The sequence below is a fragment of the Polistes canadensis genome, unplaced genomic scaffold (assembly GCF_001313835.1).
Source record: "Polistes canadensis isolate GaletaPanama2010 unplaced genomic scaffold, ASM131383v1 scaffold_40, whole genome shotgun sequence".
NCBI lineage: Eukaryota > Metazoa > Arthropoda > Insecta > Hymenoptera > Vespidae > Polistes > Polistes canadensis.
This window is the reverse complement of record NW_014569587.1, coordinates 824,096-844,739: the sequence shown is the minus strand read 5'-3', so window position 1 is coordinate 844,739 and position 20,644 is coordinate 824,096. Positions and strand designations below refer to the sequence as shown.

The following is a 20,644-nucleotide window of genomic DNA, read 5'->3' as shown; positions in this document are numbered from 1 at the left end:
CAACCCTCTTCCCCCTTCTCTCTAAGCCAGCCTCCCTCTCTCGTTCCAACCCTTCTACACCCCCTCAGCCTCTCTCTCTCTCTTTCTCTCTCTCTCTCTCTCTCTCTCACTCTCTGCTGCTTTACAGCAGTTTAACCACCTGTTACGCCGAGACACGCGCCGAACTTCCGCGCTTTTCTTTTTCGCGAAACACGCGAGTTTCTGCCACCCTCGATGCGGTCTGCCACCTCTTTCTCTTTCTCTCACCCTCTATTGCTCTCTCTCTCTCTCTCAGTCACTTTTATTTCGCGACTTCGTATCCCTTTAGTCTCTCTCTCTCTCTCTCTCTCTCTTTGAGATTTTTTCACGAGCCTCTTTCTTCTTTAACCCCCCCCCACCATACCTGTTTCTTTGTTAAACAGAATAAAAAAATATTAAATCGTGTTGGTTTTGAGAAGTTTTTTTTTTTTACAATATGTGAGAGAGAAGGAGGAATTTGATTTTGTTATTTCTATTTTTTTCTTTATTTCTAACTCGTATTTACTGTTTCACGATTGGAAAAATTTTGATCGATTATTATCGTTCGATTGGAAACGTTAATTTCAGATTGATTTATTGTATACGTAATTTCTAACTTTTTTTCTTATCACAAAATTATAAGTTCATGTTGTGGGGTATCATTTTTTAAGGTATTTGTTTTCTTTTTATTTTATAAAACATTTCAATGTGTTTTATCACGCGAATAGTATATTTTTGAAATAATAATTTCGAGTGATTTATTTGTAAAATAAAATAAAAATTATTTCAAATCTCTGTCCGGTGATATTTATCGATTATTTCGTGAACATTATGAGCACGGATGATGGATCATCGAATGAAAATCCTGCTGAACCAAAAGCAATCGTTGTAACCGTGGCCGAAGCTGGACAACCAGAAAATCCTGACATTGTCGCTAATTCTGCGTTGGAATTAACTCAAGGTTTTATCAATTACAGTGATGTAATATTGATAAAGGGAAGAACGATAAACGAGAACAACGAAAATATTTTCTCTATCGATACGTGCAAGGTGCTGAAATAAACAAATAATGTGAATGAGACAATATTCTATTAAATAACGAACGTTTGCTTCGTGTTTCTTTCGTTCGTACCTTCGATAAATCTTATCAACTACTTCTTTGCGTAACCTTTACGAGACAAGACGAGAGAAAATAAATAACAATGCGAGCGCATATTTTTCAGAAGATAAATCGAGCAAGGAAAAAACGCAAGACTCGAACCACCTGACGAAAGAGGAAGAAGATAAACCCGAAGTTACTTTTGCACCGGAACACACGAGTATTTCTTATGAAGCTGAAGAAGGTATATATATATATATAAACATGTAATTACGACAGTGGGTTAAGTCAAGAAATTGAAAAAATCGATTTTACGATTATTTTTTATAATATATTTCGCGATTAGAAATTCAATAATTTCATTTAACATTGGGGTAATCACGTAATCTGTGATACTTAATTATTATTAAAATATAACTTTAATGTTTTTCATAAGACACACATTCCGTTATATCCCTCCTACTCGAAGAATACTTAACGTCAAGTTTTTTCATCCAATTACCTCGAATATTATCAACCCAAGCTATGACACCCGTTGAATTAAAAGACAAATTCACTCAGACTTTCTTCAAAGCCATGACAAAATTGTCAAATCGTCGATTCGTCGAAATAATAAACATACAAGTTGATCACGAGGATCCTACTTTGGTATTCTTTTGTCCATCATATGAATTGTTAACGAGTTTTCATGATAACGTAAACAATATTATTAATTAGTTCAAGCTGCAATGTTATACATTCGTATAAGATCCTAAAAAATCAATTACATTATATATTATTATATTACATACGTGAGTTAATTGAAAAATTTTTGAGCCTAACATAGGATACTATTTTATTTTCAGTCAAATCAATTTTTATTTTTTTTACCTATAAATAAATGTTTTTTTTTTGTTCAGGCTCAGAACTTTTCAACCCACCCTAGTACATTTGAACTACTTATATGATTTTACACATAGAAATTTGTAAGAAATATAAATATATATATATATGTATATATATGTAATAAATAAATCGCATACTTACACACAAACACACACACACACACACATGTGTATATAAAATAATAAATATTTAATATTATGCGAAAATTTCTGCACATAGACAATACAATGCTGCTATCTGTCGGATCGAATGAAAACTACTTGGAAATACAGTCACAGTGATAACCGTATTCTTCGGTATTTCCCAGAATTTTCATTTCGTTATAATAATCAAGTTAAAATGTTAATTCATTATTTAAAAATACAATATATTATATTAATATACATGTGATAAAAATATATTAATAGAAAAATACCTTTATATATAGTTACGTAGAAATCTATGGTCTAAACAAATGCGCCATTTTCTATAACTCTCCCTCTCTCTCGCTCTCTCTCTCTCTCTCTCATGTGAATCTATTTTTTATATATTATTTGATGTTTTATTTTACATATTTTAATATATATCAAATATTAATTATTATAATATATAATAATTCAAAATAAAATTGTATATATATATATTGCAGTTTCATAGAGAAAATTATATTTCCCATAACCAGAAAATAATGTAATAAGAAAAGATACATAATAATCGTTCTACATATTTTTCCATATACATACTTATATTTTAAATTTCTTTCGATTATTTTAATGTTCTTATTCTTTCCATGGCTTAATAATCGAGCAATGATTTCTTCTTAATATTTACATATTTATACCAAAAAAGAAAATAATCACCTTCGTCGACTCTTACATCACCGACACCTAAAATAAAACTGATTATTATTGATCACCATTACTTTCATAGAAAATAATAAACAGTAATGGCATCAATTTGATCGATATCTTTTATATATAATAATGATCAAACTATAAAATCGGTCAAGTATAACCCTTAGGAACGCTGACAAGGAACCTTAACAGCAGAAAAATATGAATAAGTGTTCTTAATTGCACACTATTTGTTTGTCCGTTTTTCTCCAGTCTTTCTAGCTCCAATATGATACTGGTTTTTTTTTTAATCTTTTTCCTGTTCTAAGACAAACATTTTTAACGAGTATACTCCATTAATTAATAATTAAAACAAAATATCTATATTTGATTTCTAATTGTTGTTTGTGTTTTTAAATGTATATAGAATTTAATAACACATTCACATTGTGTTAACTAGTTGCTATTAAAAGTTACTAAGAAATAAGAAAGTTTAAAATATATTGAAATTCTAATAAGATTGCTAAGCCGATATCGGTAAGAGTAGTGCTCTACCTTTATCCTACCGACCGACATCTGATGGTAACTTACTACAGAATTACGACAGCATAAAAAACCTACTACAGAAAGAAGCTAATATGTGCAACTTATAGCTCACTAATAGCACATTATTAATACATAATTGTTTACCTTAATTATTAATTATTTCACAAGTTATTGATAATTAAAATGGTGTTAATTTTATCCCACCACGTGAATTAAGACAACATAGACAAACAAATAGTGTGCAATTAAGAACACTTATTCATTTTGTTTCTGCTGTTAAGGTTCCTTGTCAGCGTTCCTACGGTCAACTATTATCATACCTTTAGTTGTGAGCCATTGATCACCAGGTGGTGAGGTGGGATCCGGTAATGTTGGTAGTTGATAGAGCATCCAATAACAAGAAGTTATCCGATTTTCTTGAATACCATTCAACGTATGGATATAGTATCCATATACAGGATGCACTGTTGCAATGAACAGAAAATGAGTTGACATCTCAGCAGCTGAAATCATTACTTCAAAGAAAGTTTCGTTCTTCGTTGCAGAAACCGTTAAATTGTATGTTTCGTCAACTTTATCTCCGACCCAAAGGGTATATGAAACATTAACCATAATTGGTACTGAGCTACAATTGATAATAGTATTCGTATTACTGTTGCTACTTTCGCTTGTCGTCGTTGTTATTGTCTGAATATGATTTTCTGAGGTCACCAAATCTACAAATCATAGTTTATTATTTGTTTCGTCAAAGATAATTTTTCTTTCTAGATTATATTTTAAATTATTTCCAATAATTATTATAAATTTTAATATTTTTTTTAGTCAAAGAGTTATAGTGAATAGAATAGAAAAGATTTACTATCATTTGTTAAAAGATTAGATGGAAAATTATTGGTTACATTTTATAAATCAAAAATACAAATATTTGTGACTTACTGTTACAAGAAACGAAAATAAATAGCCAAACGAAGAAAATAATTACAGCTGCCATGTTGATTCTACTCGACATTCTTCTTTGACTATGGTTACTTTAAATTTATCGAAAAACCGCTTTATTTTGATATAAACTGAAAATAAAATTAATTTAAATTCTAAATCATGTTCACATATAAAATTCTATATGCCTAGGTTTTACTAGATTTTTTCAAATGACTCTAAGTTAAACGTATTATCAATGTAATCGAATGATTGATTGATCCAGTAATTCTTATCTAATCTAATTTTATCTGATCAGAAGATCGAAAACAACATAACATTGTCACAAAAAAAGAAACATTCAATAAAAGAGACATGTCATACATACAATATAAACAATTCGTTACATTCCTTTCGCTCTAAAAATATTGTATTTGAAAATTTTCATTATATTATCTAAATTATTGTCAATGGAAACGTTATTATAAAATTCACTACGAACTTTCTTCAAAGGAATAACGAAACTGTAAGCAATAACGAAATTGTAGGTTCGTCATGAAAGATCGCATGCAAATTTATCACGTGAACCCTCCTTTTGGTCAGATTACTAATCAATTTACGTAAACATTATAATAACATAGATCATTAGTTCAAGCTTTAATGATAAATTCGAGTAAGATCGTGAAAAATTACTTACAAATTATATTATACTATGCTACATACATTCGAGCTACTTTTATTATTTTGTAAAATATAAAAAAAATTTTTGATATAATATAATATAATAATTATAAAATTAGTATATTATACACATATGTAAAAATGTGCACATAAAAAAATTTGATAAATAATCAAATGCTGCTATCTATAAGATCGAATGAAAACTACTTGGCATAGCATCTACATCGATAACTTATCTTTGATATTTCGCAAAATCTTCATTTTATTATAATATTCAACATCAAATGTGTGCATGCATTAATATATAGAATATAATATTATAATTATTAATATATGTCACAAAAATATGTTATTTTGTTATCAATAGGAACATACCTTTGTTTAAGTAGACACCTATGCTAAGAACCATTCAATGCACCATTTCCTTGTACTCTTTTTTTTCTTTTCTTTTTTTTCTCTTTCTCTCTTTTTCTCTTACATATGAATTTATTCTTTATTGACTTCAAACAACAAATCATATGATACAACGTATGCGAATGAAATGATTATTTAATTTTTCCTTAATTTAATAACCCATATTATCAATAAGCAATCTAATACCTTATTTTGTGTTTTTATTAATTCCTCTTCATAATACGAGTGTTACTAAATAATTGATACTTTTTGCAAGAACAGGAAACAGGCCATCTTTTCTTTTTTCTTTTGCTAGTAAATATACATATATATATATAACATATATATATACATATATGTATATATATATATATATATATATGTATATATAATTTGATTTTTTTTACACGTATGAGTATCGGATTTATTAAATATTAATTAATACGATATATCATAATACAATATGGTTGTGCATTGCAGTTTCATAGAAAACGGTATTCTTCGTAGCTTAAATAACGAGTCGCGTAGTTTCTCCTTGATATATGTATATGGTCCGGTAATGTTGGAACGTACTTCATCTTTAGATTAATACCGGACCCGATAAACAGTCACTAGAACGGAGTTTAAGAAATCACTGCCAATCCTTTCTTACCGTTCTTGGAGGGCGAGGGGTTTGTCCTTGAAACTACGAGCGGCTGGGCACGAATACGTGCTTAGGTGAATATGCTTTACGGTTTAGCAATGGCAGTGAGTACTATCTGCTCTCGCTCTAGTAATCCGAAATATCAGTTTCGCACTATTTCTCTCTCTCTCTCTTATTCTCTCTCTCTCTCTCTCTCTCTCTCTCTCTCTCTCTCTCTCTCTCTCTCTTTCTTTCTCTCAAATACATTCATACAGACGAGAACAGATGCATGAACATTCATACAGACGAGAACAGATGCATGAACATTCATACTAAATATCTTCCATAAGCATACATTCTATATTTCTCTTTTTATTTATCGCTGATCTCTTCTATTTTATCGAATCCTTCTTATTCGATAATCAGTCTCTTGTACACAGTTCATAGCTTCTTGTACCAAAAGAGATAATGTTCTCCCTCGCTGACTTGGAGATCATCGACACCTGATAATAAACAGAAAAAAAAAGAAAAAACAGAGATTCATTAATATTATTAAAGAAATCTAATAAAAAATGGTTAACAAAATTATTGTCAATTAGTCAATTTCATTAAGATAATAATGATGAAATTATAATATCGATCAAGTATCACCTCCAGGTGCAACCAATTGATTTCCAGGTGGCGAGGAAGGATCCGGTAATGTTGGTAATCGATAGAGTAACCAATAATGATAAGACATCGGTTCTTCCTTATAACCAGCCAACGTATGCACATAGTGTCCATTTGGCCATTCCGATGCAGCGAATTGAAAATGCGGTGACATATCAGCAGCTAAAAGCATCACGCCATAGAAGGTCTCGTTCTTCGGTGCAGAAACCGTTAAATCGTAGGTTTCGTTGACGTTACTTCCGACCCAAAGTGTATATGAAACGTTAACCATGATCGGTACCGAGGTACCAGTTATAATGGTATCTGTATTACTGATGTTACTTCCGCTTGTCGTTGCTGCTAACGTCTGACTGTGATTCTCTAAGGTCGCCAAATCTGCAACTCATAGTTTTAACGAGACATATCTTACTTGTTCGTCAAAATTATGAAATTATTTTCAATAATTATTAAAACAATATTATATATATATATATATTAATTTTAAGATTAAATATTATATCAAGGTGTTAGTAATTAATAAAAGAAAAAATTTACTATTGCTCGTTGTAAGTCTAGGTGGAGAACTATCGGTCAAACCCTGTCCACAATCAAGAGCACGAATACTAGCTAGCCCACGTGGTGAAACACCAAGAAGTGCCTCGGCAGTAGCACGAATATCACCGTTGAAGGAACCATCCGGACGTTGTTGACTCATCAACCATGCCAATGCCGCTGATCTATTCCAATTGTCCGTAGGTTCGTTCTCGACTTCTTCTAAAGCTTGCATGACTAATGCTGTTGTATGAAGATCACCAAAGCTACCGTCTAACCTTTGCTGTTGAGCCAAACCGATTGATGGCTTTCGAACGAAATGATGTAAATTTCTATGTCTATGATCTTGTACGATACATCTCAGTGCCAGTATTACCATAGCCACGGTATCTATAAGAGTAATTAATTATTCGTTTCTAAGGATTCATTTTTGAAATCATTCATTTCAATGTTAATCACGTTCTTTAACTCACCAACATTATGGTCTTGTGAAGCATTAGCAATATCCAACAAACGTCGTATCTGTCGTTTACGTACGTGAGCTTGAGCACTGCACGCAGCCAATGTGGTAAGTGCGAATTCATAATCGGTCGGTGGCTCGTGATGTTGCAATGTTCCGATCAAATCGTGTCCATGAAATTGTCTTGGATCCATGCACATAGCATTCAAAGCCAAAGTATAACGAGCCAAACGAACTGGAGAGAAACCAACTTCCCTATGTCTGAAGATTATTAAAATGTAACATTCGAATAGAAGGTAATAAATATTTACAAAAAAAAAAAATAAATCATTCTATAATTTCTCTTTTATAAAATATTACCTCCAAAGTAAAAGAACTATTTCCAATTCCATTTCCTTGGAACTCAATTGCAATTCTAATGGAGCTGGTAATGCCACGTTATCGTTACGTGAAAGATTACCCAAACGAAGAACCAAAATCACCCTGTGAGTATCGTTACCCCATCCAGCATCTTTGTCTCGTTGACTCCATAGCCAAGCAGTAGCACGTTCCAAAATGGTTTCTGCTTCAGCATCCGTAGAAGATGTTTCCATATCCGATGGTGTAAGTTCGGTGTTACTTCCTAAACAATAAAGGGATCTTTGTGATGACGATAAATCATGAAAACAATTATTGTAAGAGACTTACCATGGCAAGGAACAAAAATGCACAACCAAGCGAGGAATAAAATCACAGCAGCCATGCTAGCTCTACCCCACATTGTCCTTTATCGAGGATTACTTCGAATTTATCGATATCGCCTGTTTTATATACAAAAAGGTTTATATTAAAAATGAATCATATAAAATCGTGTGTTAATATTCAATTTTAATACGCTTATTATTATATTTATATCTCTCTCAAAATAATATTAGAAATATAAAAGCTAATCGTATTATATTTTATCGAACGATAGATCCTATAGATCTGATTTAATTTAATTTAATCCAATCGAATGATCTAAAACAACATATCATGTTCCCAGGAAACATGTTAATAAAACCATGTCATACATATATATATATACACGCGTACCACGATGGTTCCTAGGTTCGTTCGTTCGGTGAGCCTACTCTAAACGGTGTTTGAGCTTTAGTACATAAACTTCGTACACATACACGTAGTAACTATAAATCGCGTTTGCTGGATAACCCAGCAAGTAGAACACGAGACACGTCAAACGTTGGTTCGTCCATGGAACATGGGACCGAGCACGATATTGCGTAGGATCGATATCATGGCGCCTGTCGCCCTCCAAGTCAACGTGCACACACACATACACATACACACACACAGACAACTAGTTTGTCGCACACAAAGATGCACACAGCAATGCGCGCTCAGATACACACAGCTTGGTAACCGTGGCCAGGTATATATGCTTTCCCTCCCCTTCTCTACCCCACCCCCAACCCCTATTTCGCCCTTTCTCTTCTCTCTTGTCTATTCTATCCACCCTTATCTTTCTTTCTCTTTATCTCTCTATCTATCTCTCTCTCTCTCTCTTGCTTTCTCTTTTGCTACGCTTCATTGTCTGTACCTAGCATACCTTGCATCCTCTATTGTACTGAAGAGATCGTGCGCTACCATTCTACGCTATCGAACTTCATAGTTAGCTATATTGCTTCGGTGTTAGTCAGGGTATTAACCGAATATGTTTTTTCCTATTCTTATTATTATCCTTTTACATGCTAAAATATATAGAATGAATTTTTCTTTTTATGTTTATTTATCTTCTTCTTGCTATTTCTCGACCCTTTTTATTTTATATCCATTCCCTTAGGCTACATCAATGAATAGGTAAGGCTATAAAAAAAAAAAAGGAAAGGAAAGAAAGAAAAAAAATAAAAAGGGGAAAGGCAAACGCACGAGTGACTTTTCGCAGCTAACCGCGATAAGGTAATGATCGGTGTTACTAACCGTGAACCCTTTAAGGGACTTTCAATGGCTCTTACTTTACGCTTTACTCACAGACTGGAAAAAGTCCTTTTTTCGGTCATTCAACCTTTATATTATATAGTATACCATATCCCTTTGACTACACGTAGATATTATTAATATTCGAAGAATTCTATCTTATGAATTTTTCATCCATTAACGTGTGCTCTTCTTGACAATAAAAGAATGGCCCCGTTGGTAAGATCGTTCGATAATATACAAGTTTCTTTTTTTCTTTTTATGTTTTTATTCTTTGTGTAACACTTTAGAAAAAAGTTTATTTAAAAACTTATATATATATACGGAAATATACGCGTGTGCTATAAGCGTTAGAATATAATGGAATATTTTCATGGAATAATTAATAGTTCTTATCTAACATCGGGGTTGAGTTTTACCTTGTAACACATAAATCCAAATGAAAGATTATTTTTTTTTCTATTTATTTATTTCTTTTTTTAATAATCAATTAATTTCTCTTTATAGATTCATTATATTATTATGTGTTTATTTTCAAATGAAATAATTGTATATCGCGTTTGGTGATATTTTAATCATTATAGACGAGGCCATCGAGATAACAAGCACGGTGTCCGCTAGTAGTAACGATCGAATTTTGTCAGCCCCTCAGAGCCTCACTCACAAGTGTTAAGTAGTCAAGTTTTAGACGAGTACGACCGACCCTTCGTAAGAGATAACGAAATTTCTCTTTCTAATGTAATTAATCTACACACAGAGTGTCACTTTATACTCTTGTATAATTATTTCACTAGATGTCATCGACCGAATTTAATTAACAATGTTTTTTTCTTATTTCGAAACAACGATTCGTTATATCAATCTACAATAATGTTACTTTTTTTTTTTTTATAAATAATATATATTACATATGTATTATTTTATAAAGATATTAAAGAGATATTTTATAAGAGAATAAACGTAAATATATTAATTGTTCTCATTTATATTATATACAATACATATCTCAAGAGTTTTTGCAATTAAAATTCTTTCGAAAACTTTATGAAAAATAATAATAATAAAAAAAAGAAAAAAACTCATTATTATATAATAGAAACGGGCTAATGGATTTTCATGTAATCGTAATCAATATCCTATTAACTCTCGTTAAGAATCGTGCTCGAAAGAACTGATCGAATTTGAATAAACGGCGCGTGATTTAAAATGAATCGATATTCGCATTACCTTGAACTTCTATAATAGATTTTTTTCTTTTTTTTTTCTAACCGATTATAAACTTAAAGAACATTTTACGGATGATACTAAATTATGGGCATCCATATAAAATATTTTATGACATTAATCTTCGCGTAGAAATTTCTCTCATCGATATATCATACAATATATTTAATGCTTGTACTAAGAAAATAAAAAGCTCATATGGCAGTACGGTCAAGTTTAATCGATAAATGTGTTAAGAAAAGAAACGAATTGATTTTCTTTGAAAATTTATTTAATTACGAGATCGAACGAGAAGATTAAAACACAAAGAAAGAAGAATAAAGAGATAAAAAAAAAAAAAGAAACTCGTGATCAAATAAATCCTGAAAAAATTCCCTTACCTATTACCCCTCCCCAACCTCTTCCCCCCAAAAAAAAGAAGTCAAACAAATTGTCAATTTAAATCGAATTAAATTATTATTTCTCGTTGTATTAACACAGATTTATATTTTTAACTTACCGTTCGTGTAGGAAGAGAATTACCCGGGCTGATGACCCTCTCAAATTCTTTTTCACGACTTGGCACGATCTTTACTCTCGATCTTAATCGAGAGAATCGAGAAAAAGGAAAACAAAAAAAGAGAAGAAGAGTTTTTTGTTTTTTTTTAATAAAAATCAACCGAATCGTTTCAACGGTAATATCGACGAGGACGAGGACAAAGAGGAGGAGAACAACGACGACGACGACGACGACAACGACGACGAGGACGACGACGAGAAGAACACGATGACTATGACTATCAAACCAGCACGATGCGCCTGCCTCGTGAATGCGCAATGCAGAGCAAAGCCAGGAACGAAGAGCTGCGCGCCGTGAGGGGCCTCGAAGAACGGCTCTTTAACTACCACCACCATCCACTACCATCACTACTAACCACTACCATCGCATAATCACCCTACTACCCTCCCTCACCCTTTCCCACTACCACCACCACCACCACCACCCTCTCTATCTTTCTGTACTTCCAATCTCGAGGCTTACATATACTTACACGCGTACATATATACGTATATGCATTACAATGTTATACACTAGCACGTGCAAACGCAACACTCACCCCCTCTCTCCAACCCCCTCTATTTCACTCCCACTACTTTTTCCACCTTTCGGCAACACGCTCTCTTTCGCGCAGCGACACTCCCCACCATAGATGAGAGAATAAGAAAAGTGAGAGAGAGAGAGAGAGAGAGTAGTCAACCCTCCACAACTGGACTACTGTATGTATATATATATATATATAATATATAATGTGTATATCTATGTAGTATCTATATACAGGGTGAGAGCCATGTAACGTGGAACAATTGAAAGTTTCTTGCGCTGAAAATTTGCAGTATTGGTAGACTTTGAAAGTTTCTTTCTTCAGCTTGTATATAATATGTATGTACATATCTATATATATATATATATATATATGTCTACTATATGTGTATGTGTACATGACAGAAGGTAGAACTTGTATCAACGTTAATTGAATTTCTTACTTCAGAATATCCATTGTTAATTGGACCCCACTTTGGAATGAGTTTTTTTTTATTATATAGGATAGGAAAATGGATAGATAACGGTATAATTTTTAAAGGAATTTTTGGAAGAAAAAATTTGATAAATTTCTATATAACTAAAGGTGGGGTGGCAGTATTACACTGCACACACCCTGTATACATGTATATATATATATATCCATTTCTATCTATTTTTCCAGCCATCTTCGTTGAGTTCTTTCTCTTTTTCTCTTTACTACCCCTTCTTACTTCACCCCCATCGGTCCTCAAAACTCAGGCCTCTCTACTCGACCATCCTCCCTCGACGAGCTTTTTTTTTTTCTTTTTTCTTTCTCTCTCTCTCTCTTGTTTTTTCTTTCTTTCTTTCTTTCTTTCTTTTTCTTTTCGATATTTTTTGTTTTATTCCACGAGTTTTCCCTGCCACGAGTCTACCGAGGGTGCGTTGCTTCTTTTTTGTTTTCCCGACTTTCACCCACCCTCTCTGTCTACCAACGCGCCACCTCAACAGCCACCCCCTCCCCCCTTCCCCACCCCCTTAGTCTCTCTTTCTGAATCAGCCAGCTTAGAATCTCCCGGTGAATCAGCGTGAGACTGAACTTCCCTTCTCCTCTCTTGCACCCCATTCCCTTTCCTTCCCATCTTCCTTTCCTTTTTCTCCTATTACCTAGCTTTCTCTCGAATCGACGACAAGCCACGTTTTACCATCGACTCGTTCTAAAATTTCATTTCAACCGTCGCCATTCTAAATAAAAGATTTTCTTTTTTTCACGATTTCACGAATTAACGTTTTAATTGAAAATTTCAAAGCTCCGTACACGTATTTGATAATTGCGACACAATGGATTATTATATCTAAAAATTGAAAGAACAAGAAAAGCATTTACTTTTATGATTTGTTTGATAATATAAATGAATTTTGTTCATTTATATAATAAATTGTAAAGTATAAATTATTTCAATTTGTTGACATTTTATCGTTAGTTCTCTTTCGAAATTAACGGAACGATAATAAATGGATTTTATGGTTACACTATATATGTAATAATTGTTATTAGTATTTGAAACCACAGACATGAATATAAATATTGTACACCTGTCGTAGCAATAAATAAAACAATAAATGATTAAATTACGTGTGTACAGTTAGATTTAATTAAAGTATATTTATATTAAATTTTGTTGTGTATTAGAAATGTATATATATATATAAGTAATTGTTTTTTTAATATTTAAACAAATGTATATACGTTTAAACAATCCTAAATATTAATAGAGTACATTAAACTGTTCGATATATCTTAAAAAATTGTTAATTAATCGAAAAAAATGTATAGTATAGTCTAAAAGCACGGAGTATAAGTTCAACGTACCATCCTCCTCGAGATCCACCGTTAGACTGGCTCATTATCATCTGTGAAAGTTCTTTTATTGATTGTTGTTTATATGACTTTACAAAGGTTGCATATGCATAACGAAAATAAAATTCGTAATGGATCGTGATGATTGATTACAATACACCTACAAGGCACCTTTTTAAATCGTTTTTATATTTTTACAGGTATCACAAGAAAGTAATCCAAAATTTGTAGAAAATTAATTTTACTTTTTTGTTTTCATTTAAATAAATCTACTAACAATAAGAAAAATTGTTCTATTTTATTTTACGCCATCTAAATATCGTTTTGTTTTTTTTTGTTTTTTCGAATGAAATTTATAACGCAAGAAAACTATCTAAATAAAATCGATATATATCGCATCATTTATACGAACAAATCAATATGAAAGACAGATGATCTTCGTATAATAAAATCTAACGAAGGAAGGAACTTGTTTGAAATCCAAATAAATGGCTCAAAGAGAAAACGATTTCGAGATAGATGATGAGGAACAAAAGTTACTATATTTGCTTTTTTCTTATATATATATAACCCCACACCACCCCCATTAAATTTTATTAGATTAATTATAATATGTAATTAATCATTATTTTCTTAGCTCCAATATTAAAGAATTCTGGATAAACACTGGTAACTTTTTTCGACTTTATTGGCGGTCGATCTTTGCTATAATTTGGTTTATATTTCTAACAACTATTCTATGTATTTACGATTGTCAGGTATTTCGAATATTTCTCAATTAATTTTCCCAAATCAAGTATGATAGTTAAGCTAACTAAAAAAGAAAAAAAATATGTATTCTTTTTTTTGTCCAGGAGGTCAGATGTGCATTCGTGGTTTTATTAATGTCAGGATATTGGGTGACCGAGGCTATTCCTGTACCTATTACATCTATGATGCCGGTTGTTCTCTTTCCAATCTTTGGAATAATGACTACACTCGAGACCGTGTATTGCTATATGAACGATGCCATAATGATTTTCATGGGTGGCTTGATCCTTGCGTTTGCGACGGAACATTGCAACCTGCATATGAGAATAGCTCTCATGGTCATGAACATGCTTGGATGTAGCCACACAAAACTTCTAGGTGGTCTCTGTACCGTAACCACTTTTATATCCATGTGGATCGCTAATGCTGCTACCACGGCGATGATGGTGCCCATTGTATTTGCCGTTCTCTACGAATTGGAAAGGGTTCTCTTTCTCTCTTTTTTTTTTAAATTAATATTATTCTCGAAATTTTGTTATATATCATCGAATTAATTTTATATTACGATTACGTGTTAACAAAGTTTTTAAACGGTATCAAATATCTAATGTATTTCCCTTAGATTTCTCGTTAACTCTATATTATTTTAATTGTTACTTTTTGTTATTGTTAATATTGGCACAGCAAGGACTAGGAAAAGTATTCCACGTTAAAATAGATCCAGAGGAACCCGATGCCGATCCGTACGTATAAAACTATCTTTAAATTGAATTTATATTTCTCTTTCTCTTTCTCTCTCTCTCTCTCTCTCTCTCTTTGGTATGATATTAAGAAGGAACGGTTGGTTGGTTGCTTCGAATATTCTAAAATAAATGAAATTCTTTTTCAGTGAATTGAAACCAACGAACGTGACGAAAGCTTATTTTTTCGCGGCAGCATACGCTTCAACGTTCGGGGGAACTGGAACTTTGGTCGGTACACCAACGAATCTTGTCTTCAAAGGAATCTTCGAATACACATTTCCCGAAGCAGATCCAATCACTTTCGGCGATTGGACTGTCGCTTGTTTTCCTCAAATGGCTCTCAATTCCTTCGTTTTATGGTTGCATCTTCGAATAGTTTATCTCGGTTTTCTAAGACCAAAGAGTAAGGATGCCGAAGCTGCGAGAATTGGTCCGGAAGGCGAGAAAGTAGCTAATCGAGTGAGCTTTACTTTATTTCAAAAATAAAATCTTAATCGTTTCCTATTAAGGGGGAAAAGAAAAAAAAAGATATCACTTACATTCGAGATTGTGTTTCATGGCGTACAGTGCAATTTTTAAACTCAATATAACAGAAAACGCGATATTCTTAGGTGATCAAAGAAAAACTGAAACAAATAGGTCCCATGTCCTTCCACGAGATCGCTGTATCGATACTATTTTTAACGTGTATAGTTCTATGGATATTCAGAGCTCCTGGATTTATTACAGGCTGGGCAGACCTTCTATCAGACGTGTAAGAATTGTTTGTAAAGAAATATCAAAGAATTTTATTATTTGTTGTTTTTTAATCGAACAGGGAGATCAAGGATTCGACACCTGCTCTTCTCATTTGCTTGTTGATGTTTTACATCCCTAGAGATCCCCATTTTATATACTTTTGGAGCCGAGATCGTGAGCCTATATATATATTTATAATACCCGTCAGGTTATATCACAACATTATGTATTGAAAGACAATTAATTAGTTTTGTTTAAATAGGTGAGAAAAGGCCATGGGGTCCTTCCGAAGGTTTAATAACTTGGAACCTGATTAAACGAAAGATGCCGTGGAGATTGGTTTTTCTTCTAGGTGGTGGATTTGCCATTTCAAAGGCTAGCAATCAATCCTGTCTGGCTGTGAGACTAGGTCGATTCTTGTTACCGTTACAAACTTTACACCCTCTGCCGTTATTGGCAGTCGTTTTGTTATTCGTTGGTACTCTAACGGAAGTGACCTCAAACGTAGGAACTGGAAATATTGTTATACCGATAATAGCACACATGGTTAATTTTATTATATATTCGACCATTATGTAATTATTGGTTTATCCGAAAAATTTGTGCCAATATTTCGATATACATATCCATGTGTCAATAAATCAACAAGAAAATTTATTTGACGATTTATAATATAAACGATCATTAAATTCATCGTTTTAAATGTTTACTAATATATATATTTTTAAATATATTATGTATATAAATGGGCATGAACCTTTTCGGGTAACCCATTACTATGAAAAATCAATTACAACGGTATGAACAATACCGAAACGATAACGCACGTCGTATGACGTTATTGTTGCAGTCTTCCGCGATGAGGGTACATCCTCTTTATCTGATGATACCAGTGACAATAACGTGCTCCTATGCATTTCGATTACCAGTCAGCACTCCACCAAACGCAATTATATCGATCGCGGCTCACATGCGAACGCCAGTATTACTCGTCGGCGGATGTTTGCCCGCGATATATAGCTTGCTCATACAACTACTCATATTTCCACTTTGGGGATCCTACGTTTTTGGCATCGACAAATTCCCAGAATGGGCGGATAAAAAAGTCAATACAAGTATCAACGGACATTGCGAATAATTTCATTAATATTATATTCGAAATCATTAAATATGACAAAAACAAGACAGTATTGATGATTTTAATGCATCTAAAATTTCGTCGAAATTACTTTTTTATATAATATATTAAAAATGAAATTATAATAAAATTAATTCTTTTTTAATTTGTCGCTTGTCACAACACATGCCAAATACATCGGTGAAAGACCGAATATTTTGGTTTATTCTTATACATTAATATTTCGGACCTACACTAAGCGATCATGTGAATCTTAACATTCTCCTCCAATTTCTGTATTTCACGGTAACATATATACAGATTGTTTCAAAACACGTGCGCATAACTTCCAAATTTCTAACCAGTAGTGTTATTAGGTCGTCCTAATATTTTGCGTATAAAACTTACTGAGAAAAAGCAATAATTATTTGGGATTACCTGATATAACTTATTCATTATTTTTACAATTAATATATATAACATATGTTAATTATTATAGAAACATTTCTTTTCATTTTTTATTTATTCCTTTCATTTTCTTTACTTCTTCTTCTTCTTCTTCTTCTTCATCATCTCTTCTTCTTATTATTATTATTATTTAACTGAAGAATGAAAGTCAAACTACGAAACGGCGAAGATGGTAGATATAAGTTGGCTAAAGTACTGGAGGTATTTCGGACAATGAAAAGAGCGCAATCAGTACCGCCGCAGGCACTGCTCCCTGTCTTGCTTGAAGAGACGTCATTAAGGTCGAACCAAATGCTTCCATCGTCGTCTTCTCTCCATCAGATAGAAAGAAACGCGACCTTATCCAGCCCTTTTCAAGATTCTAGGCCGACTAAATTTAGATGTTTGAACTTTGGATGCATAGCACGTATGCCGACTAACTAATGAAAATTTCTTCGAGTTAATTCATTAAGCATAATATGATTCAAAGAATAAGAAGAAGAAACAAAAAGAAAAGAAAAAATAGAAATACGTATATATAATACATTACAATATGAAGTTATCTGTATAAATATATGAAAAATAAAATATACAATAATTTGCTATTTTGAGATAAAAGCTTGTTCATCGGTTCTTTAAAAATTTAGCTTCTTATATTAACAAATACATCACAAATAAATGGCCGAGGAAGATGACAGAGATGGGTCAGTAAACAAAAAATCTACCGAATCAAAAATAATCTTCAATGAAAATTTTACAAATTTTTAACCGTCTCTTATCGATATAGAGACACTGTCGTGGAGGACGTTAGTTATGGAAAAAGGACACTGCACTTCGTAAGAACTTATTGGAGAATCATTTTCGCTGTTCTTTGGCCTTTGATTCTATTACCATTTATAATTATTTACGATTGTCCGGTATTATTTTAATGTGAATACATGACATGTACGAAAATTCGTATAAAATGTCTTATCTTCTCAAATATAATTTCAACTCTAGGAAATCAGATGTGCTTACGTTATAATAATAATGGCTGGATATTGGATATCAGAAGTATTTCCCATGGCAGTCACTGCAATGTTACCTGTCGTTCTCTTCCCCTTTCTTGGTTTACTTAGTACAGCTGAAACATGTACCTGTTACATGAACGATACTATTATGGTCTTCATAGGTGGCTTGATACTCGCTGTAGCGATCGAACATTCCCAATTGCATCTCAGAATCGCCCTTGGTGTAATGAAAATGGTCGGTTGTAGTCATGCCCGACTACTTGGTGGTCTTTGTGTAGTCACTACCTTGATATCCATGTGGGTTTCGAACACAGCTGCGACGGCTATGATGTTACCTATTATCTTCGCCATCCTCCAAGAATTGGAAGAGGTCTGTGACTTCTTAATTTTATCATTGGTATATGTGCCAATGAATTTATTATCCTTGCTACTACTCTACAGGCTGGATTTGGTAAGGTGTTCCTAACGGAGCCTAACCCAGAAAATCCCAATGAACAGTAAGTAATATATTCACTTAACTTTTTAAAACCTTATCTTCCTTTTAACAAATATATACTCTTTCTTTCAGAATATTGAAACCCTCAAAGATTACAGTGGGTTATCTTTTATGTATCGCATATTCTTCCACTTTCGGTGGGACGGGAACTCTCGTTGGTACCGGAACGAATCTTACATTCAAAGGAATTTATGAGAGCACCTTCCCTTCTTCCAATGGTATCAATTTCACCGACTGGATGATAGCTTCCTTTCCACAAATGATCATCAATTCGTTTCTCACCTGGATCTACATCCGAATAGCATATTTGGGATACTTAAGACCAAAAAGTAAGGATGCTTTGGCAGCTACAATAGGCAAAGAAGGCGAAGAAATCGCGAACAATGTAAATCCAATTACAATTATGCAATTATGCAGTTAGTTATCAGAGAGAAATTAACGATAATATTAATTTATTTTTATAAAACATAACGTTCGCAGGTCGTTAGAACACGATATACAAATTTAGGTCCTGTGTCGTTTCACGAAATCGGAGTTGCTACATTATTTTTAATGTGTATTTTCTTATGGATATTTAGAAAACCTGGCTTTATGCGTGGATGGTCCGAAGTTATAACAGATATGTATGTATCTAATAGTATTCAATCGTTTATGCTAGTTTATTATTTGATTATCTTTACAGAGAAATAAAAGATTCTACACCAGTTATATTTGCTTCGATTCTTATGTTTTTCATACCAAAAGATCCTGCTTTCATTTATTCCTGGAGCAAAGATCGTAAGCATAATTTAAATTATTAAAAATATAGATACTCGTATATGTAATATAATCAATTGTACACCATGTAGCTGCCAAAAGACCGATCAAATCATCGGAGGGTTTGATAACTTGGAAAGTTATTGAAACTAAAATGCCATGGAGCTTGATATTTTTACTGGGTGGCGGTTTTGCTATTGCTAAAGGAAGTATTCATTCTTGCTTAACCCAAAAAGTCGGTCATATTCTTGAACCACTTCGACATTTACCATCTATTATTGTAATGGCATTCGTTTGTTTCTTCATCGGCATAATTACAGAATTTACGTCTAACGTGGGCATTGCCAATATAACATTACCAGTTATTGCTCAAATGGTACGATATTATCTTACATTTTATATCTCATCTTTGTGTTACATAAATTTTTATATTGACAGTCTATAGCCATGGAACTACATCCGATGTACTTAATGATACCAGCTACGTTTATGTGCTCATTTTCATTTCGACTACCAGTTGGTACTCCACCAAATGCTCTCATAACAGTCGCAGGTCATATTCCAACTAAATGGTTAATTCTCGGAGGATGTATGCCTTCTTTTTATAGTTTATTAGTTGTACTTATTTTATTTTCAACATGGGGAGCCTACATCTTCGATATCAATCAATTTCCTGCTTGGGCGGCAGATATTCGAGCAAACGAAGATAATAAATGTAGTTAATCTTTTTTATGTATTGGTAATATATATAAACGAAAACATATATATTAACTTTCAATAAAAATTAATAAATTTAACGCGGCAATTTGTTTAAAAATCATTAGATTTATATTACAATAATACATAATTCTTCTAAGTACTTTTGTACAATATGTGTTTAAATTTAAATTGGAA

At 32.6% G+C, this 20,644-nt stretch overlaps 3 protein-coding genes across 6 annotated transcripts; 1 reads left to right on the top strand and 2 right to left on the bottom strand.

The window, feature by feature from the left end:
- Window positions 1–2,755: 2,755 nt before the first annotated feature.
- On the bottom strand, window positions 2,756–4,964 carry LOC106784751 (uncharacterized protein CG3556-like). Its single transcript, XM_014744605.1, has 4 exons — window positions 4,643–4,964; window positions 4,276–4,406; window positions 3,660–4,055; window positions 2,756–2,847 (listed from the first exon to the last, which is right to left on the bottom strand). Exons 2-4 carry the CDS (start codon window positions 4,346–4,348, stop codon window positions 2,756–2,758), a joined length of 561 nt encoding a protein of 186 aa, XP_014600091.1. The 5' UTR covers window positions 4,349–4,406; window positions 4,643–4,964.
- Window positions 4,965–5,735: 771 nt separating this feature from the next.
- LOC106784807 (uncharacterized protein CG3556-like) lies at window positions 5,736–11,637 on the bottom strand. 4 transcript variants are annotated; one of them, XM_014744726.1, is made up of 7 exons: window positions 11,290–11,637; window positions 8,298–8,410; window positions 7,971–8,232; window positions 7,624–7,871; window positions 7,154–7,540; window positions 6,602–7,003; window positions 5,736–6,453 (listed from the first exon to the last, which is right to left on the bottom strand). In XM_014744726.1, exons 2-7 carry the CDS (start codon window positions 8,368–8,370, stop codon window positions 6,392–6,394), a joined length of 1,434 nt encoding a protein of 477 aa, XP_014600212.1. In that variant the 5' UTR covers window positions 8,371–8,410; window positions 11,290–11,637; the 3' UTR covers window positions 5,736–6,391. The 4 variants fall into 4 exon arrangements, with proteins under 4 accessions (XP_014600212.1, XP_014600215.1, XP_014600214.1 ...); XM_014744729.1 differs by having other exon boundaries at window positions 6,602–6,994; window positions 11,290–11,635; XM_014744728.1 differs by having other exon boundaries at window positions 6,602–7,000; window positions 11,290–11,622.
- A 2,795-nt stretch (window positions 11,638–14,432) lies between these two features.
- LOC106784750 (protein I'm not dead yet-like) lies at window positions 14,433–20,562 on the top strand. The gene is given in 13 exon segments (XM_014744603.1): window positions 14,433–14,489; window positions 14,548–14,928; window positions 15,128–15,186; window positions 15,333–15,645; window positions 15,798–15,971; window positions 16,126–16,470; window positions 18,488–18,868; window positions 18,940–18,995; window positions 19,067–19,379; window positions 19,475–19,617; window positions 19,677–19,771; window positions 19,843–20,126; window positions 20,189–20,562. Coding segments are annotated over 13 exon segments (2,886 nt in total). The 3' UTR covers window positions 20,474–20,562.
- Window positions 20,563–20,644: the final 82 nt, after the last annotated feature.